Below are 15,050 nucleotides of genomic sequence, written 5' to 3'. Positions count from 1 at the left end.
GTCTCACACAAACACATACACACACACTTAAAAATGGTGAAAGTTGAAATGGGTTTTATTGGTACTTACAGGATAGTGCGTATACTGTAGGCCTTACTCTAGAGTCTACACCCTGTGCTTACTACAGTATTCTAATTATTTTTTGAAGTTTGATATAAAATAGTCATTTAATTATCAACATAGGCTTTTCATTGCGTGGACCCCAGCAGGTAGGCTGTTTAGTTGTCCTGCTGACGGAAGGTGGTCATTGTGGTGGGGTTCAGTTTAACATCTCCAGAGGGCCCATAAAGTCTCTTAGATAATACAGCTGTGCTCTTTCTTGCTTCTGAGTAAAGCTAGCTCACGCTAGCTGGAAGAACATGAGCCTAAAAACCTCTATAAGATGCACCACACACATGCATAGCATATACAAATAGATTGGGCTTAGAACTGTGCAAGCAACACATCGTTGCTGTAAATGCTGCAGGGCTTTCATTTACAAAAATGTTCAAGGAAAAATATCATAAAATGGTTTGCATTCAGGCCGTTTTATTCCTTTCCTTTTCTTCTTTCTCTGCTTTCTACCGCATCGGAAACTGTCAGTATTCCGATGATGCCAAAGAATACCAAGACAAAGTCAATCCTTCCTGTCAGAGGAGACCCAGAGGTCACAGAGCGTCTTACGTCCTACATGTACCAGGGCACAGGTAGACGATTGATCTTGTATGGTTTGGTCTACTACACGTGATACATAAAAGGAGCTCTTAATGTTATGACCGTTACCTGGCTCTATGATGACTCCTCCCCAAAGGGTTTATTCAACTCTAGTGGAAAGACCTGAAATTACAATCAATGTGAGTGATGAACATTCATCACTCTCCCTCATCTCTTTTCTCTGTCAATCTTCAGTATCACAGTGACAAGTCACATTCTTTTGAACTATTAGAACTTGAAGTGGGTGGACAATATAATATCACCATGATCCAGTCCACTGCCCTCCACAATAAAAGGCTTTTTCACTTTTCTTCCATTTTTAGGCATTAAAATGGAGCATAAGTACAAATAGAAGTGGTTTTCTTGAAAAGCCATGCAGGGCTTCTTTGGATGAAAGTTGAAAGTTACTGAATGAACAGATTGAGCCATCGAGCAAGAAACGGTGCAACTAGATAAGATTATAGGCATTGCATCTGACTGTCAGTGTTCTCAATCAGAAAACAGCACGAGCTGTTATCAAAATAAAAATTCACAATGTCCTACCTCCATCTCATTCTGTCCTTACTTATTTTTTTCATCATGGCATTGACTTTCTGTTTTAGCATTCTACACTGTCTACTTCAGGCCCTCTCCAACATGCCAGGGTCCAAGCCTCTCCTGCTGTGCTAGATTCATTCAAAGTGCAGGGGGTCCAGGAGCTACGCCAGGGACCGCTGTCTGGGCTTGATCCTCGGATAGAGCTGGAGCAAGAGATAGGAAAAGAGAGTTGTAGGGGATGAGAGACAAAGGAAATAGATGCATGATTCTACAGACATTATGTCCGAACCATGTGGTTCCCAAATGCAGCTAATGTTACCTTACTGTGCGGCACACGAAAAGCTTTATCGCTCTATTAGACATGAGCAATAAAGCGATCGGAATGATAAAACGCTTGAGCGATAATTTTAAAGCTGTAAAGCTGTAAATGAGAATTGAAAACAGCTAAACTATGCAAATGAGCTTGTAGCGTTTCGGCTGTAAATGGCCGCCAGCCAATCGGAATGTAGATGTCTCTCGCCAGGGTGGACTTTAGTTCCTAGTTCCTACCACACATTTGTTCCTTCATCATCGGATGAGTGGTGGGTGGAGATGTGTGTGCATTTCAGAAGCAGGGGGATACCGCAGAAAATAATATTTCTAATTTGTCAGTTTGCCGTGTGTCTGCCTGGCACAAATGCTCCCGTTGAGCGGATAATTTCCATAATAAACAGTACACACACACACACACACACACACACACACACACACACACACACACACACACACACACACACACACACACACACACACACACACAGAGATACGATCAACTAAGCTATAATCTAGCATGCAAGCAATTACTCCATTAATTAGTTATTCAGTGTTTCATGCATTTATGCTTATTATTCTTTTTCTATTGACCAAATTTATGACTATCTTGTGTTTTTGTGGCTCGGCATCAGCAGCAGCCCTTGCCTCAACTAGGAGCAAAGCAGGCAAAAGGCGCGGCTCCTTTAAATGGAAAAGCAAAATCGCAAGAGCGATATGAGCTGTAAATATTTTGGACAGCGTTGCGTTTTGAGCTCTTCAGCGATTTTGCATCTTACAGCTTTTGGTGTGAACGTACTGTAGCTGCCTCTAGAGGCTGCTAATTAAACATGCACACAGCGCAGGTTTACGCCTTTCTTCGAATCAAATCTTTTTTCTGCGTTGTTAGAAAAATATCCACACAATAAGCCATTGCATGGACCTACATTCTTTTTTTTCTGAATCATTCTCTAAATTCCTATATTCAAAGATCCTATATTCCCAGAAATAATCTTACTGAGGACATTTTGGAAGCCTTTTGATAGCGAAATTGATGGCGCAAAAATTACTGTGGATGTTATTCTAGATACAATTGTTTTTAAGGTGCATGAATAACTATACAGGGAGGCAGAGAATAATTCCAACTTGCAGACACAAGTCTTCCTTTCAGGTTAAATGAGAGTCAAATTGTTTCCCATGTTGTTTGGAGCCAACCATCTGTTTAAGTGCCCACATAACGTATAGAGAAAAATATCTTCAATGTATGAATGATTCATATATTTGTGTTTGTGCTTCTGGAATAATTCTATATTACGTAGTTATGGCGCATGCCTGCACTGGCGTTAAACTGGCAAGTATTTACTCAGATGACATTGCTCTATTGGGTTCAGTCCGGTGTGTGTGTGTGTGTGTATACGTGTGTGTGTGTGTATATGTGTGTGTTATCTGTAACGTTACAAAAGTGTCATTACCCCAAGGAGATTCCTTGGCACGTATCCCTGGCGGTCGCTGAGCCGCGCCCACCACCACTCGGTCTCCAGGTCGTCAGAGCGCCGGAGGACGGTGAGGGCCTCCCCCTCGCTGAAGGCCAGCTCATCGGTCTGCTGGGCGTTGTCGTCCCAGAGGGCGTAGGCACAGCCCTTGTTCATCACGCCGAGCTTCTCCTGCACACCTGCAGTCAGAGGAACACCTCTCTGGTTATCTGGTCATTATTCCACTGGGTTGAGTGTGTGTGTGTGAGTGTTTGTGTGTGTGTGTGTTTGTGTTACATTTTACATTTGTCGTTAGGAACATTGCTGCAGGTTATCCTGCTGTTGTCATTGTTAGCATAAGCTGTAGTGTCAGCTGTAGTGTCAGGACCCCCCCAAAAGGCAGACACCACCCTAGATCATCTGCCTTTTTGGGCAAAAAGAATGTACGCGAAATCAAGGAAGAGGTTGCGGCTAGCGAGATCCCAACAGAACAAGATGGAGGCCTCAGTGAGATGGCAACTTTGGATACGTGAGGTGATGAGCGAAGTCATGACGGCGGGGATGGCAGCACTTCAGGCCAAACTGAAAAGAGATCTCTTCGAATTCCGCAAGTGTTTCCTAGAGTATATTTTAAAACAAATGGATCAAATCAAGTTTGAAATAAACCGGAAAATAAGAGACGCAGCAGGTCGGATAAAAAGGACAGAGAAGCGAGTAGGGGAAATGGAGGAAAGCATGGCCGATATGGAACAATGAGACATCGGAGTCAAGGATACTCACACCAAACTACTCGGTAATCAACAAGCACAGGACAGCGTATTGAAAAGGAAAGAAGCCAAACATTTTTCAAAGCTGCAGATGAAATGCTGTATCTGGGCACTTTACTCCTCTCCCACTGCAAGAATGAAGGGTGAATGGTAGTTCTTTGACCTCCATAACTCTGCAGCATGGATGCAGGCAGGGCTGTCCCACTAGTCCCAGTCTGCCCAATTTATTCATCAAACCAATGGCCCAAGCAATACGACAGGAGTCAGATCTGAAGGGTGTATCTATAGGTGGTGTGGAGTATAAACTCAGGTTATGCTATTCAACTACTCCCCCACACAAGAACGCACTTCAAAGTATAATTTAAAATGGTACTACTCACCCCATATTAAATATCTAGGATTAAATCTACCCAAAGATGTATCACATAAAAAAATATATAGATGATGACCTGGATGGGTGGGTCTTGCTCCCTCTCAATTTTGGTAGCAGAATCAGAACAGTTAAAATGTACATCCTCCCAAGGTTATGATACATTTTCCTATCACTCCCAGTAATCCCTCCAAAACTATTTAGAGAATGGAATATGATGCACATAATTTGATGCACACTTCTCACTAAAAGTATGGGCAGTAGTGGTTAAACGTTTTCAACTCCAAAGAGAAATCAAACTGCTTAGATGGCCGGCATACGACCCTGACTTTACACCAGCATTGCAAGATTTTAGGTTTAGATAATGGGTTTATTCTGGCATCACTTCCATACGCAAGATAGTTAAAAACTGGGAGATTAATAGTTTCGATGATCCGTGCCAGACATATGGGTTGGGTTGGCAGGACTCTTACAGATAGTTAAAGCTTCGTGATCATTTGGGTAAAGAGGTAAAAGGTTCTAATCCAAGACAGCCACCAATTATCAGTGCAAAAGGTCTTATAAGCAAGTTGTATGGCATCACATCGCTGAATACGGACACCACAGACTATGTGAGGGAACAATGGGAAAGGGATTTGGACATTGAAATAACTGAAGATGTGCAGCTGAATGCATGGTGATCCTCCACCAACTCCCTGACCTGAGAGGCAAAAACCTGATTAGCTTTTTTCTTACTCTATAGCAGAAATCAAAACAAATTGGAACTCAGCTATGTTGCTGGAGGTAATGTGGGGAAATGATGGTTGATCATGCTCATGTTTTTCCGATTCAGACTTTCTTGAAGGAAGTAGTGACAAGGCATCCGTACCAAATTCACATCCCTATATCTTGGACATATAACTGACGGGATAAGTAAAGAAGATCCTTACCTCCTAAAGATCTTGTTGGCAGCAAGCAAAAAGGCCATACAAAATACTAGCTTCAGAAAAACTGCCAGATTGCTGGCCTCTTTGTTTATATTGTGAATAACCTCTTAGAACAGACGACCCACTCCATACGGCCTCATAAAGAGCTGGGAGAAAGACGTGGAAAAAATTCTATCCAAAATTGATTTGGATAGAATGGAACTCAGAATGTTGCTGGAGGGAATGTGGGGAAATTATGGTTGATCATGCTCATGTTTTTCAGATTCAGACTTTCTTGAAGGATGTAGTGACAAGGCATCCGTACCAAATTCATATCCCTATATCTTGGACATATAACTGACGGGATAAGTAAAGAAGATCCTTACCTCCTAAAGATCTTGTTGGCAGCAAGCAAAAAGGCCACACAAAATACTAGCTTCAGAAAAACTGCCAGATTGCTGGCCTCTTTGTTTATATTGTTAATAATCTACATCTCTTAGAACAGATGACCCACTCCATACGGCCTCATAAAGAGCTGGGAGAAAGACGTGGAAAAAATTCTATCCAAAAGTGATTTGGAGAGGGCAGCCACTCCTGCTGCCCTCTCCAACGCTTACTCATCTTCAAACACCCCCAGTGGCGGTTCTGCATTGAATCACACCCTGGGGGAGACCCACTCCAAGCGCCCTAACCCTCTATGCCCCCCCAACCCCCCCGCCCCCCCCCCTGGAAAATAAACTTAATTTTTTTGTTGCCATTTTTTATCCTAACAATATCCTAACAAAACATATGTTTCTCAATTACAAGAAATTTGAGGTGTGACTGACTTTAGCCCATTAATTCCAATAGAGTAAAAAAAAGCACGCACACAATTATTTTCTTTGTAAAACGTTGCCCCGAGTCTATTTTTAATAATGTGATTGTCACATTAACTATCTATAGTTTCTGTAGGCTCTCCGACAATTTTTAGTCTGTTGACCTCAAATTTTGGATAATGGTGGTCGGCGATTCTAGCTGAGTTTAACGTCTCATGCAATGTGGGGGCAGGGCAGCTCAGCGATCGCATTCGTCCCTATGTTTATCGCTTAACCCTGCAGGCTTCAAAAAGGATTTCAATCCACGCTAACAGTGGATCCCCCGTTCCCTCCCTTGTCCGTTCGATTTGGGAAGACTCAGAAGTGAACTGTCCCTGCAGGGGCGCCTGCAGCCGGAGGGGGTGCCAATTCCCCACAAAGTGATATGATAGATAATAGAAAACCGCTTTGCGGCGAAGATAAATATTTTTTGACTGCTTGTGCCGCCCCCCTTGTGTCATGAAATAATGGCGCCCCTGGCGGCTGCCCGCTTCGCCCGTGCCTAGAACCACCACTGCACACCCCAAGGCCATCGGGCGAGGAGGAGGGACTGGACTCCTCTTCTCGCCGATGTGGTCCTACCAGGTCCTTCCACTAGAACACTTGGCCAGATCAGCATTTGAACCCCACGCTGTCACTGTCACCCTTCCTATCAAGCTCTACATTGTGCTGATGTACCGTCCTCCAGGTCCCCTTCGTGACTTCTACGACGAGATGGATGCCCTTCTCAGCTGCTTTCCTGAAAATGGCACACCACTCGTTATCTTTGGCGACTTCAACATCCTGCCAGAGAAGTTGCACATACCTGAATCCACCAACTTTTTCGCCACCTTTGACTTAACACTATCCCCTACTCCTCCCACAAACAGGGCCGGGAACCAACTTGACCTGATATTCACAAGGTCCTGCGGCACCTCTGCTCTTTCTGTTACCCCGCTCCCCGTGTCTGACCATCACTTTGTTGCTTTTTCTCTCCCCTGGAAGTCCTCTCCCCCCTCCTCTGTTCTCCTCACACTGTCACCAACCCTTTACACCACTATCTCTCAAACGAATCTCCCAACTGTCCACCGAAGAAGCTTCCAACACTCTGCTATCCTCCCTCTTCGCCTCTTTGGACTCCCTCTGTCCCTTCCAGTCAGGGCCGGCGCTCGGCAACCTAGGCGACCGCCTAGGTTGCCTATGCCGAGCGACCTAGGGCGGTTAAATGCGTTGGGGGCGCCCTCTGGTGGCGCCCTTAATTAGTCAATTCAAATATACGAAACAAACAGAGAAATGAGGGGGCACGGGAGCAATCGACAGTGCGCCCGAAACCGTCACCGTAGTTCGCAGGACAATGCAACCCCCCCCCCCCCACCCGCTCAGGAGACCTGTCCAGGGCACAAGTTGATGTCGACTTGCCTAGGGCGCTAAAACGGCCAGCGCCGGCTCTGCTTCCAGTCCCCCCCCCCCCCCCCTTGGCTGTCCTAATCTCTTCGGGCTTGTAGAGCAGAGTTACGGGCAGCTGAAAGGAAATGGAAGAGATCAGACTGTCCTAATGATCTATCTCACTACCTTCACCTCTTCTCAGACTTCACCTGTGAACAGCCAAATCTGCCTTCTCCCTGACCAAAATCAACTCCTCGATCCCCAGGAAACAGTTTTCCATGTTCTCTTTCCTCCTCACCCCTCCCCCTCCCCTCCCTTCCTCCCTCACTACTGATTACTTTGTCGAATACTTTACCCAGAAGGCTCCTCTTTTACCCCTGCCACCATTCTCCAACACCCTTCCTCACCTCTGTTTTTATCCACTTTATTCCTCTCTCCTCCAAAGATGTAAACGGATTAGTTAAGTCTAACCACGCAACCAACTGCCCCCTTGACCCTTGATGTTGCGAACATCACTATGGTTGCTTGATCATGCAGTTTTGCCCAACAACATCTGCAGGATCCGGCCCTTCCTCACGAGGGAAGCAGCTCAGCTCCTGGTCCAAGCGCTTGTCATATCCCGCCTCCACTGCTGCAACTCAATCCTGGCTGAAGAGAGAGTCGCTCACCAGCTTCCGGGAAGACTAAAGACTTACTTGCCACCCCCTCCCTCCTGCGCGTTTTGTGTCCTGCCATTTAATGTACGCACTTATTGTATGTTGTACGTCCTGGAACTTAATGTACCCACTTATTTTTAGTTATACATCATTGCACTTAATGTACACACTTATTGTATGTTGTATGCCCTGGCATAGTACTTAGTTGTGTAGCATCTTATCGTATCTAGCTTTGTCTTTTATATTGTTTCACGATCTTCAGACAAATCCTCTTGTAAATCTGTGTGTGTGTGTGTGTGTGTGTGTGTGTGTGTGTGTGTGTGTGTGTCTGTGTGTGTGTGTGTGTGTGTGTGTGTGTGTGTGTGTCCATGTGTCCATGTGTGTGATTGCCATTATCTTTTGACCTCATCGAGAAATATGAAGTGTTTGCAAATGTGGAGAAACGTTAAATATGATCCATCCAACTTAAAATGTTTCCTTCCACCTAAGCATCAATCCATTCCTAGCCATCCATACAACTATCCATCCCGCTCATCTATTCATCCATCTAGCGATTCCTTCACCTATCTGCGGTTTCCACCCACCATAGAGGAACTGGGAGCACTGGGTGTAGCCCTCCTCCATCTCTTCACATTTGTCCGCTGCTGTTTCGACATCACTGATGGTGGTAGCAAAGATAGCTGCCCCAGATTCCACCAGCATCTTACAGAGCTGTACGCTGTTACAAGAGGCTGCGCAGTGCAACGGTGTCCTAGAGGATAGGAGGGAGAAAGAGATTATAGACATCAACAGGAACATTTGACCTGGCCACTGAACAGTTAGCCATAGTATATTTGTCGGTAGCACAATTGGCATTAATACAGTTAGCCACAGCAAAATTTGCCAAAGCATAGTTTAGCTATAGCCTAGTTAAACTAACCATCCATCTGAGTCAGCGGCATTGACGTTTACACCAAAATCCAGGAGGAACTTGACAATGTGATGGTGGCCGGCACAGACAGCGTTATGAAGCGGTGTTATCCCCTCGTCATTGGGCATGCTTGGGTTCTCCACCTGAGAGGCCAGTGAAGAGAGGTCAGAACAAAGAGTAGACAAATGAGTATGTTGGAACGGAACCTTTTCACAATATCCCACTAAACGACTAGACTAAAACAAATCTTATGTGCGTGGTGATACTTAAGACCACATTTTGTTACAGTTCCTGACAGGAGAATCCATCACTTGCCTCATATATGATTCTCTGGACCAGGTCGAACTCTCCCTCCAACGATGCATCCAACAGAAGCGCCAGGGGGTTGAACTTCACCCTCAGACTGTGGCCTGTACGCTCCGACGTGGACTTCTTCAAGTTGGTGCGTTTAACCTGGTAAGATGTGTGTGTGTGTGTGTGTGTGTGTGTGTGTGTGTGTGTGTGTGTGTGTGTGTGTGTGTGTGTGTGTGTGTGTGTGTGTGTGTGTGTGTGTGTGTGTGTGTGTGTGTGTGTGTGTGAGAGAGAATGAATGTGCATTGGAAGGTGGTAGAGCCAAAGATCAGGAAAATGACTTAACAGTTCAATTAAACGTGCACTTTGTACGTTTTCATTAGCGGACACTAGTGGCTGTAGTTGGACCAGACAATTCATTGATAGAGAAATATTCCCTGGATGGATTGACTCGTGGATCTGTGTGATTTATTCTTGGGAATCTTTCTAGTTTGATTATTTTTTAAGGAATAAAAAGCTTCCGTAGAAAATAAAATAGTGCCAGTTCAACTTCTAATAAGGCAGAGATAGGAAAATATTATGGAAACACTGTGGTGAAAATTATTGGATAATATATTCTGAATATTTTTAGAAGGTAATCCGTATAAAAGCTACCATCGGCTGGGCGGACGACCAGGACGCTGGAGCTGGGACTTTGATATGTTGTTTGATATGTTTGATATGTTTTATGAGCAATGCGTTTGGTGAAATTGATTCCTGCCTCGTGAAAGGCGTAGGTTTTGTGGGGGAGTGGTTTTCAAAGAGATGGAGATGGGGTGGGGTCTCCACATACCTTGGGTGGGGCGGTGGTCCGGGGCGATGGGGGCGGAGGGGTGGACGGCGTTAGGCCTCCAGGGCTGTGGTTGGAGCATGGACCTCTCTGTCTCTTGTTATTGCTCTTGTCCTCTAGCCTTTGAGGTGACGGAGAGGGGTTGGTCTGCGGGGGCGTGGCCACGCCGCCTGGAGGCATAGACGAGGCCACCGTCTCACCGGCTGTTTCTACAGCGTCGGAAGGAGGGGATGTACAAAGGATGTCTGAGTTCAGGTCATGGCTCACTCCCTCACCTGGGTTCAGTTCATGGCTAACTCCCTCACCTGGGTTCAGGTCATGGCTCACTCCCTCACCTGGGTTCAGGTCATGGCTAACTCCCTCACCTGGGTTCAGTTCATGGCTAACTCCCTCAACTCGGTTCAAGTCATGGCTCACTCCCTCACCTGGGTTCAGGTCATGGCTAACTCCCTCACCTGGGTACAGGTGAGGGCTCCCGCCCTCCAGAGGGACGGTGAGCCTCGTCTCGTCCACAGCAGTGTGTCCGTCCTCAGAGGGGATGTTGTCCGTCTCTGGCAAGGGGCTGCCAGGTTGGTAGAACGGGTTGCCTATAAAAGACAAAGCATGAACCATGATACCATACCATACACCACATTGGTGCAGTCAGTTTAATAACTCCCCAATATATACTAAAATGAAATACTGTTTCACCAACAATAAGTTAAGGGGCTTAGTGCCTGACCATGAAGCCATACTCATTATGTTTAATCAGTGACATAATTATAATAATCATTATTACTGTTTGTGCCTCACCTGGCCCTCCGTCGATGCCCCCGGCCAGAGTGTTGAACCTAAACGACAAAACTTTATTGACACTAACGTAGGATCTTCACAATCCAGTCAGCCATGAGAAAAGGCTTCAGAGCCTCATAATAATACTATCAATAATATATATAATCTAATATATATATTCACATGGTGGCCTTCACCATCCTCGGTTCAACGGTCAACATGAACACCTGACCTCTGGTACAGCAGCTTCTGGATGTGTGGCCCCTGGGGGCCCTCGGGCTCTGTGATGGAGCTGCGCTTCTTCAGGGGCCGAGGGGCGTTGCTAAGGCGACGGCGCAGCACCTCCAGGTCAACGTCGTTCTGGTAGCGCAGTGGGGCGTGGGCTGGTGAGGAGAAGACCAGCGTGAGTCCCTCCACTGCTCTGAAGCACCTTACAGTCAGGGTTTATTAATCATAACCTTGGTTAATGGCCTAATGAGCATTAGTATATGGCATTCAACCCCATTACCGTAGGTTAACATGAACACATGAGTAAATGATTACTAGACACATTAGTTCAGTTAATTAACTGTGAATTAATGCTTATTACTGCACTAACTAACGGTGGAATAATATACCTTTATTTATTTCAATTCTGTCTACTGTCCTGAACTTTTCACTGGGCACTTTTATTGTTTATTTAGATTCATGCCAGTATATGTGATCATCATCAGAGTCTTGGATCCACTCCTGAACAGTTTTGCAGACCTTACCTACTGGGGTGAGCAGCTTCCCTACTGGTGTGAGCAGCTTCCCTACTGGTGTGAGCAGCTTCCCTGCTGGTGTGAGCAGCTTCCCTACTGGTGTGAGCAGCTTCCCTACTGGTGTGAGCAGCTTACCTACTGGTGTGAGCAGCTTACCTACTGGTGTTAGCAGCTTACCTACTGGTGTTAGCAGCTTCCCTACTGGTGTGATTAGCTTCCCTACTGGTGTGATTAGCTTCCCTACTGGTGTGAGCAGCTTCCCTACTGGTGTGAGCAGCTTACCTACTGGTGTGAGCAGCTTACCTACTGGTGTGAGCAGCTTACCTACTGGTGTGAGCAGCTTACTTACTGGTGTGAGCAGCTTACCTACTGGTGTGAGCTTGGAGGGGCTGAGAGGTCGGGGGATGCTGTCCACGTTCGGGGGCAGGTGTAGCCGTCCCTCTACACCACCTCCCAGCATCTCTCTGTCTGCATTCCCACCCGTGCAACCTCCTCCACCCGACTGCTGCAAAGGTACTGGAGAGGGCGGGGCCGAGGACGGGGGGAGGAGGGGTTTACCGTAGACTGGGAGGCCAGGAGGCAATGGACAGACAGAGAGACAGAGAGAGAGAGTTATAAGACAGACTGAGAGAGAAAGACAGACAGAGAGACAGACAGTTAAAAGACAGACAGAGACACATACAGAGAGAAAGAGGTAGAGAAACAGACAGGGAGATAGTTATAAGACAGAGAGAGACAGACAGAGAGACGGACAGAGAGTTATAAGACAGAGAGAGGAAGAGATGGACAGAACGACTGTAAGAATGAAAAGAAAGGCAAGAAAGAGAGGGACGGGGACTTGTATGACTGATCCTGATTCGTACAAGTCCCCAAATTCATTCTCATTAATGGATGGTCTCTTATCTTCAAGAGAGAGAGGGACTTATGCATGTGGTCTGTAATCTTCCAAATATTATTTCAAATTCTGAATGTGCTTTCTTAAAGCTTCTCCCTTCCTGTTATTAAATATAGTAACCCCAGTAGTGATAACTGGTTACCAGAGCTGTAGTCAAGACCACTTTTGTCAAGTCCAAGACAAGATCGAGTCCAAAGAGGTTAGAGTCCCATTCAACACCGAGTCCAAAGAGGTTAGAGTCCCAGTCAAGACCGAGTCCAAAGAGGTTAGAGTCCCAGTCAAGGCCGAGTCCAAAGAGGTTAGAGTCCCAGTCAAGACCGAGTCCAAAGAGGTTAGACCAAGTCCAAAGAGGTTTGATTCGATTCAAAATCAGGTCCAAGAGGTTTGAGTCCAAGTAAATTCCAAATGAGAGAGACAGGGCCGAGAAAAAAAAAGAGAGACCACTTACTTACCTGTTTATAATTTTTACGTGACGTTTGAGACACAGATTTAACAGCTTACATTCCTCTATCTTAAAATTATAATTTTTTACTGTTAATTGTAATATGCAGTGCACCACACTGTAGGATCAAATTAGGTAATATTGTTTACTTTGAGTATAGCTTCTTCAGTTAAAGTCACATAAAGCTGAAGCAATTGAAACTGATGAGCAGCATGGATCATGCATCGCGCACAGAGTGCGTGAAAGTGGAGATGTCTTGTGGCCTACGATTGGTTACCAGGCAACAACGTCAATGCCCATTCTATTTTGAATTAATTTAACCAATGCCCAATTTTCTGAGCAAGCTCGCTTAATCAATAATTTGGTTTTGAAGGAGGAGTTACTTAGAAAAATATAAAAATAATTATGTATACTTTTTTTTCCCCAAGGCAGCTGGATTCGGTCGAGACCCACTAGAATATTGGTGAGACAAATATTGGCGCAACGAGACAGTCTGAGTGCAAATACCAACTCGTCCAAGACGAGCCGGAAACACTTGAGTACTGCAGACCTGCTGGTTACTATATTTATTTACTTTATATGCTGTATATACTATATACATATGTAGTCACTACATACTGTATAGTAGTAGTGGCTACATACCTGTAGTTGTGTACCTGCAACTACAAACTGCATTACAGTACGTAGAGGTCACTGAAGGCACATTCATCATGAGTGTGTGTGTTTATGTGTGTGTGGGTACGTGCGTGCGTGTGTGTGTGCATGGGTGCGTTAAGTGCCTAGCTACCTGTGTGTGTGTGTGTGTGTGTGCGTGTGTGCGTGCGTGCGTGCGTGTGTGCGTGCGTGCGTGCGTGCGTGCGTGCGTGCGTGCGTGCGTGCGTGCGTGCGTGCGTGCGTGCGTGCGTGCGTGTGTGTGTGTGTGTGTGATAGGGACAGAGAGGGAGTCTGTTTGAGCCTTCTGTGTGTACCTGATCTGACAGTCCTGTTGTTGAGGGAGCCGTAGTTCTTGGTCTGGGGGCCCTGGTTCTTGGTCTGGGGTCCCTGCAGATACATGTTGTAGATGGAGCTGCTGATCATGGTGGCCGGGCCCTTCCTCGGGGACTGGGGCCTGGAGGGCGGGTCCGGGACGTAGGGGCGCACGGCCACAGCAGGGGGGGGCCTGGCGGACTGGGGAGGCAGCGGGCAGGTCTGCACTGGACTGCTGGAGCCTTGGACCAACGGGACAGACAGACAGTAAACAAACACAACAAAGCTTACTGGTAAAGGTAGGTACCATTTAACAGCTTACATTTGAGTGTAACTCTTTAGAAAGGGTTTAAACATCTGTGAGGACATCTGCTTATAGTTCACTGCGCCTCGGATTTTAGCTACCGGATCGTTTTCTGAACCATCAGGGTATCTCTTCCCTGATTGGTTCAGGGAGTCAATATTGCCTGTCAATCTTGTGTGCTTGAGTGTGTGATTGACCATGGCTCTCTTTCCCACTCTGGATACGACCTACAGCTACAAAGAAATCCAAGGTGGATAGTTACACCATCACCGCATGGTGCATGGAGCATGGTAACAGCAACTCTATGACTCCTGCATCACCTCCGTTCCTCTGAGTGGACGCGGTGGCGGCGGTGGGCCGTGCTTCTTGGTGTGAGGAGGAGAAGGAGGAGGAGGACGTCAGTGACCTAGACGACGAGGGCTTGGACGCCTCCGAACGACACCAGCCCAGGGTGCCGGGGGCGGAACGGGGCAAGGAGCTAGTGGCGCTAGGGGTCCCTGCGGCCTGGTGGGTCGCACTGGGGTAAGTACCGTACCCAGGGAGGTGCTGGAGCAGGAGGGAGAGAGAGAGAGGGAGGGAGAGAGAGAGAGAGAGAGAGAGAGAGAGAGAGAGAGAGAGAGAGAGAGAGAGAGATTTTTTATAATATTGCACATTTTACTTTTTATAGTACTTTTATAGCATGACATTTGATATGTATAGATATTTTGTATTTAACATTTTATACTTATTATATTATATATTATACTATATACCTGACCTTTTTACTTTTTATTTTATAATGCTTATTGTTCACCTGCTTTGGCAATGCAAATGTATTTTTCTCATGCCAATAAAGCTTTTTTGAATTGAATTGAAAATTGAGAGAGAGAGAGAGAGAGAGAGAGAGAGAGAGAGAGAGAGAGAGAGAGAGAGAGAGAGAGAGAGAGAGAGAGAGAGAGACAGGGAGACAGAGAGAGACAGAGAGAGGAAGGGGGAGGCAGAGACAGAGGGAG

General features: G+C 46.1%; 1 protein-coding gene across 1 annotated transcript in view; it reads right to left on the bottom strand.

The window, feature by feature from the left end:
* Positions 1–37: 37 nt before the first annotated feature.
* Positions 38–15,050, bottom strand: part of LOC132457730 (apoptosis-stimulating of p53 protein 1-like) — a 79,163-nt gene continuing 64,150 nt past the window's right edge. The window contains exons 13-24 of the mRNA XM_060052038.1: positions 14,379–14,604; positions 13,757–13,996; positions 11,818–12,015; positions 10,941–11,091; positions 10,730–10,767; positions 10,393–10,524; positions 9,941–10,146; positions 9,133–9,270; positions 8,827–8,960; positions 8,492–8,658; positions 2,991–3,190; positions 38–1,433 (exon numbers count right to left, since the gene is read on the bottom strand). Of these exons, the coding sequence (XP_059908021.1) occupies positions 1,392–1,433; positions 2,991–3,190; positions 8,492–8,658; positions 8,827–8,960; positions 9,133–9,270; positions 9,941–10,146; positions 10,393–10,524; positions 10,730–10,767; positions 10,941–11,091; positions 11,818–12,015; positions 13,757–13,996; positions 14,379–14,604 (1,872 nt within the window). The 3' untranslated portion in view covers positions 38–1,391. The remainder of the gene's footprint in view (positions 1,434–2,990; positions 3,191–8,491; positions 8,659–8,826; positions 8,961–9,132; positions 9,271–9,940; positions 10,147–10,392; positions 10,525–10,729; positions 10,768–10,940; positions 11,092–11,817; positions 12,016–13,756; positions 13,997–14,378; positions 14,605–15,050) is intronic.

This window comes from Gadus macrocephalus, chromosome 5, assembly GCF_031168955.1.
Source record: "Gadus macrocephalus chromosome 5, ASM3116895v1".
Lineage (NCBI taxonomy): Eukaryota > Metazoa > Chordata > Actinopteri > Gadiformes > Gadidae > Gadus > Gadus macrocephalus.
The sequence above is the reverse complement of the archived record's forward strand: the minus strand, read 5'-3'. Positions and strand labels throughout refer to the sequence as shown.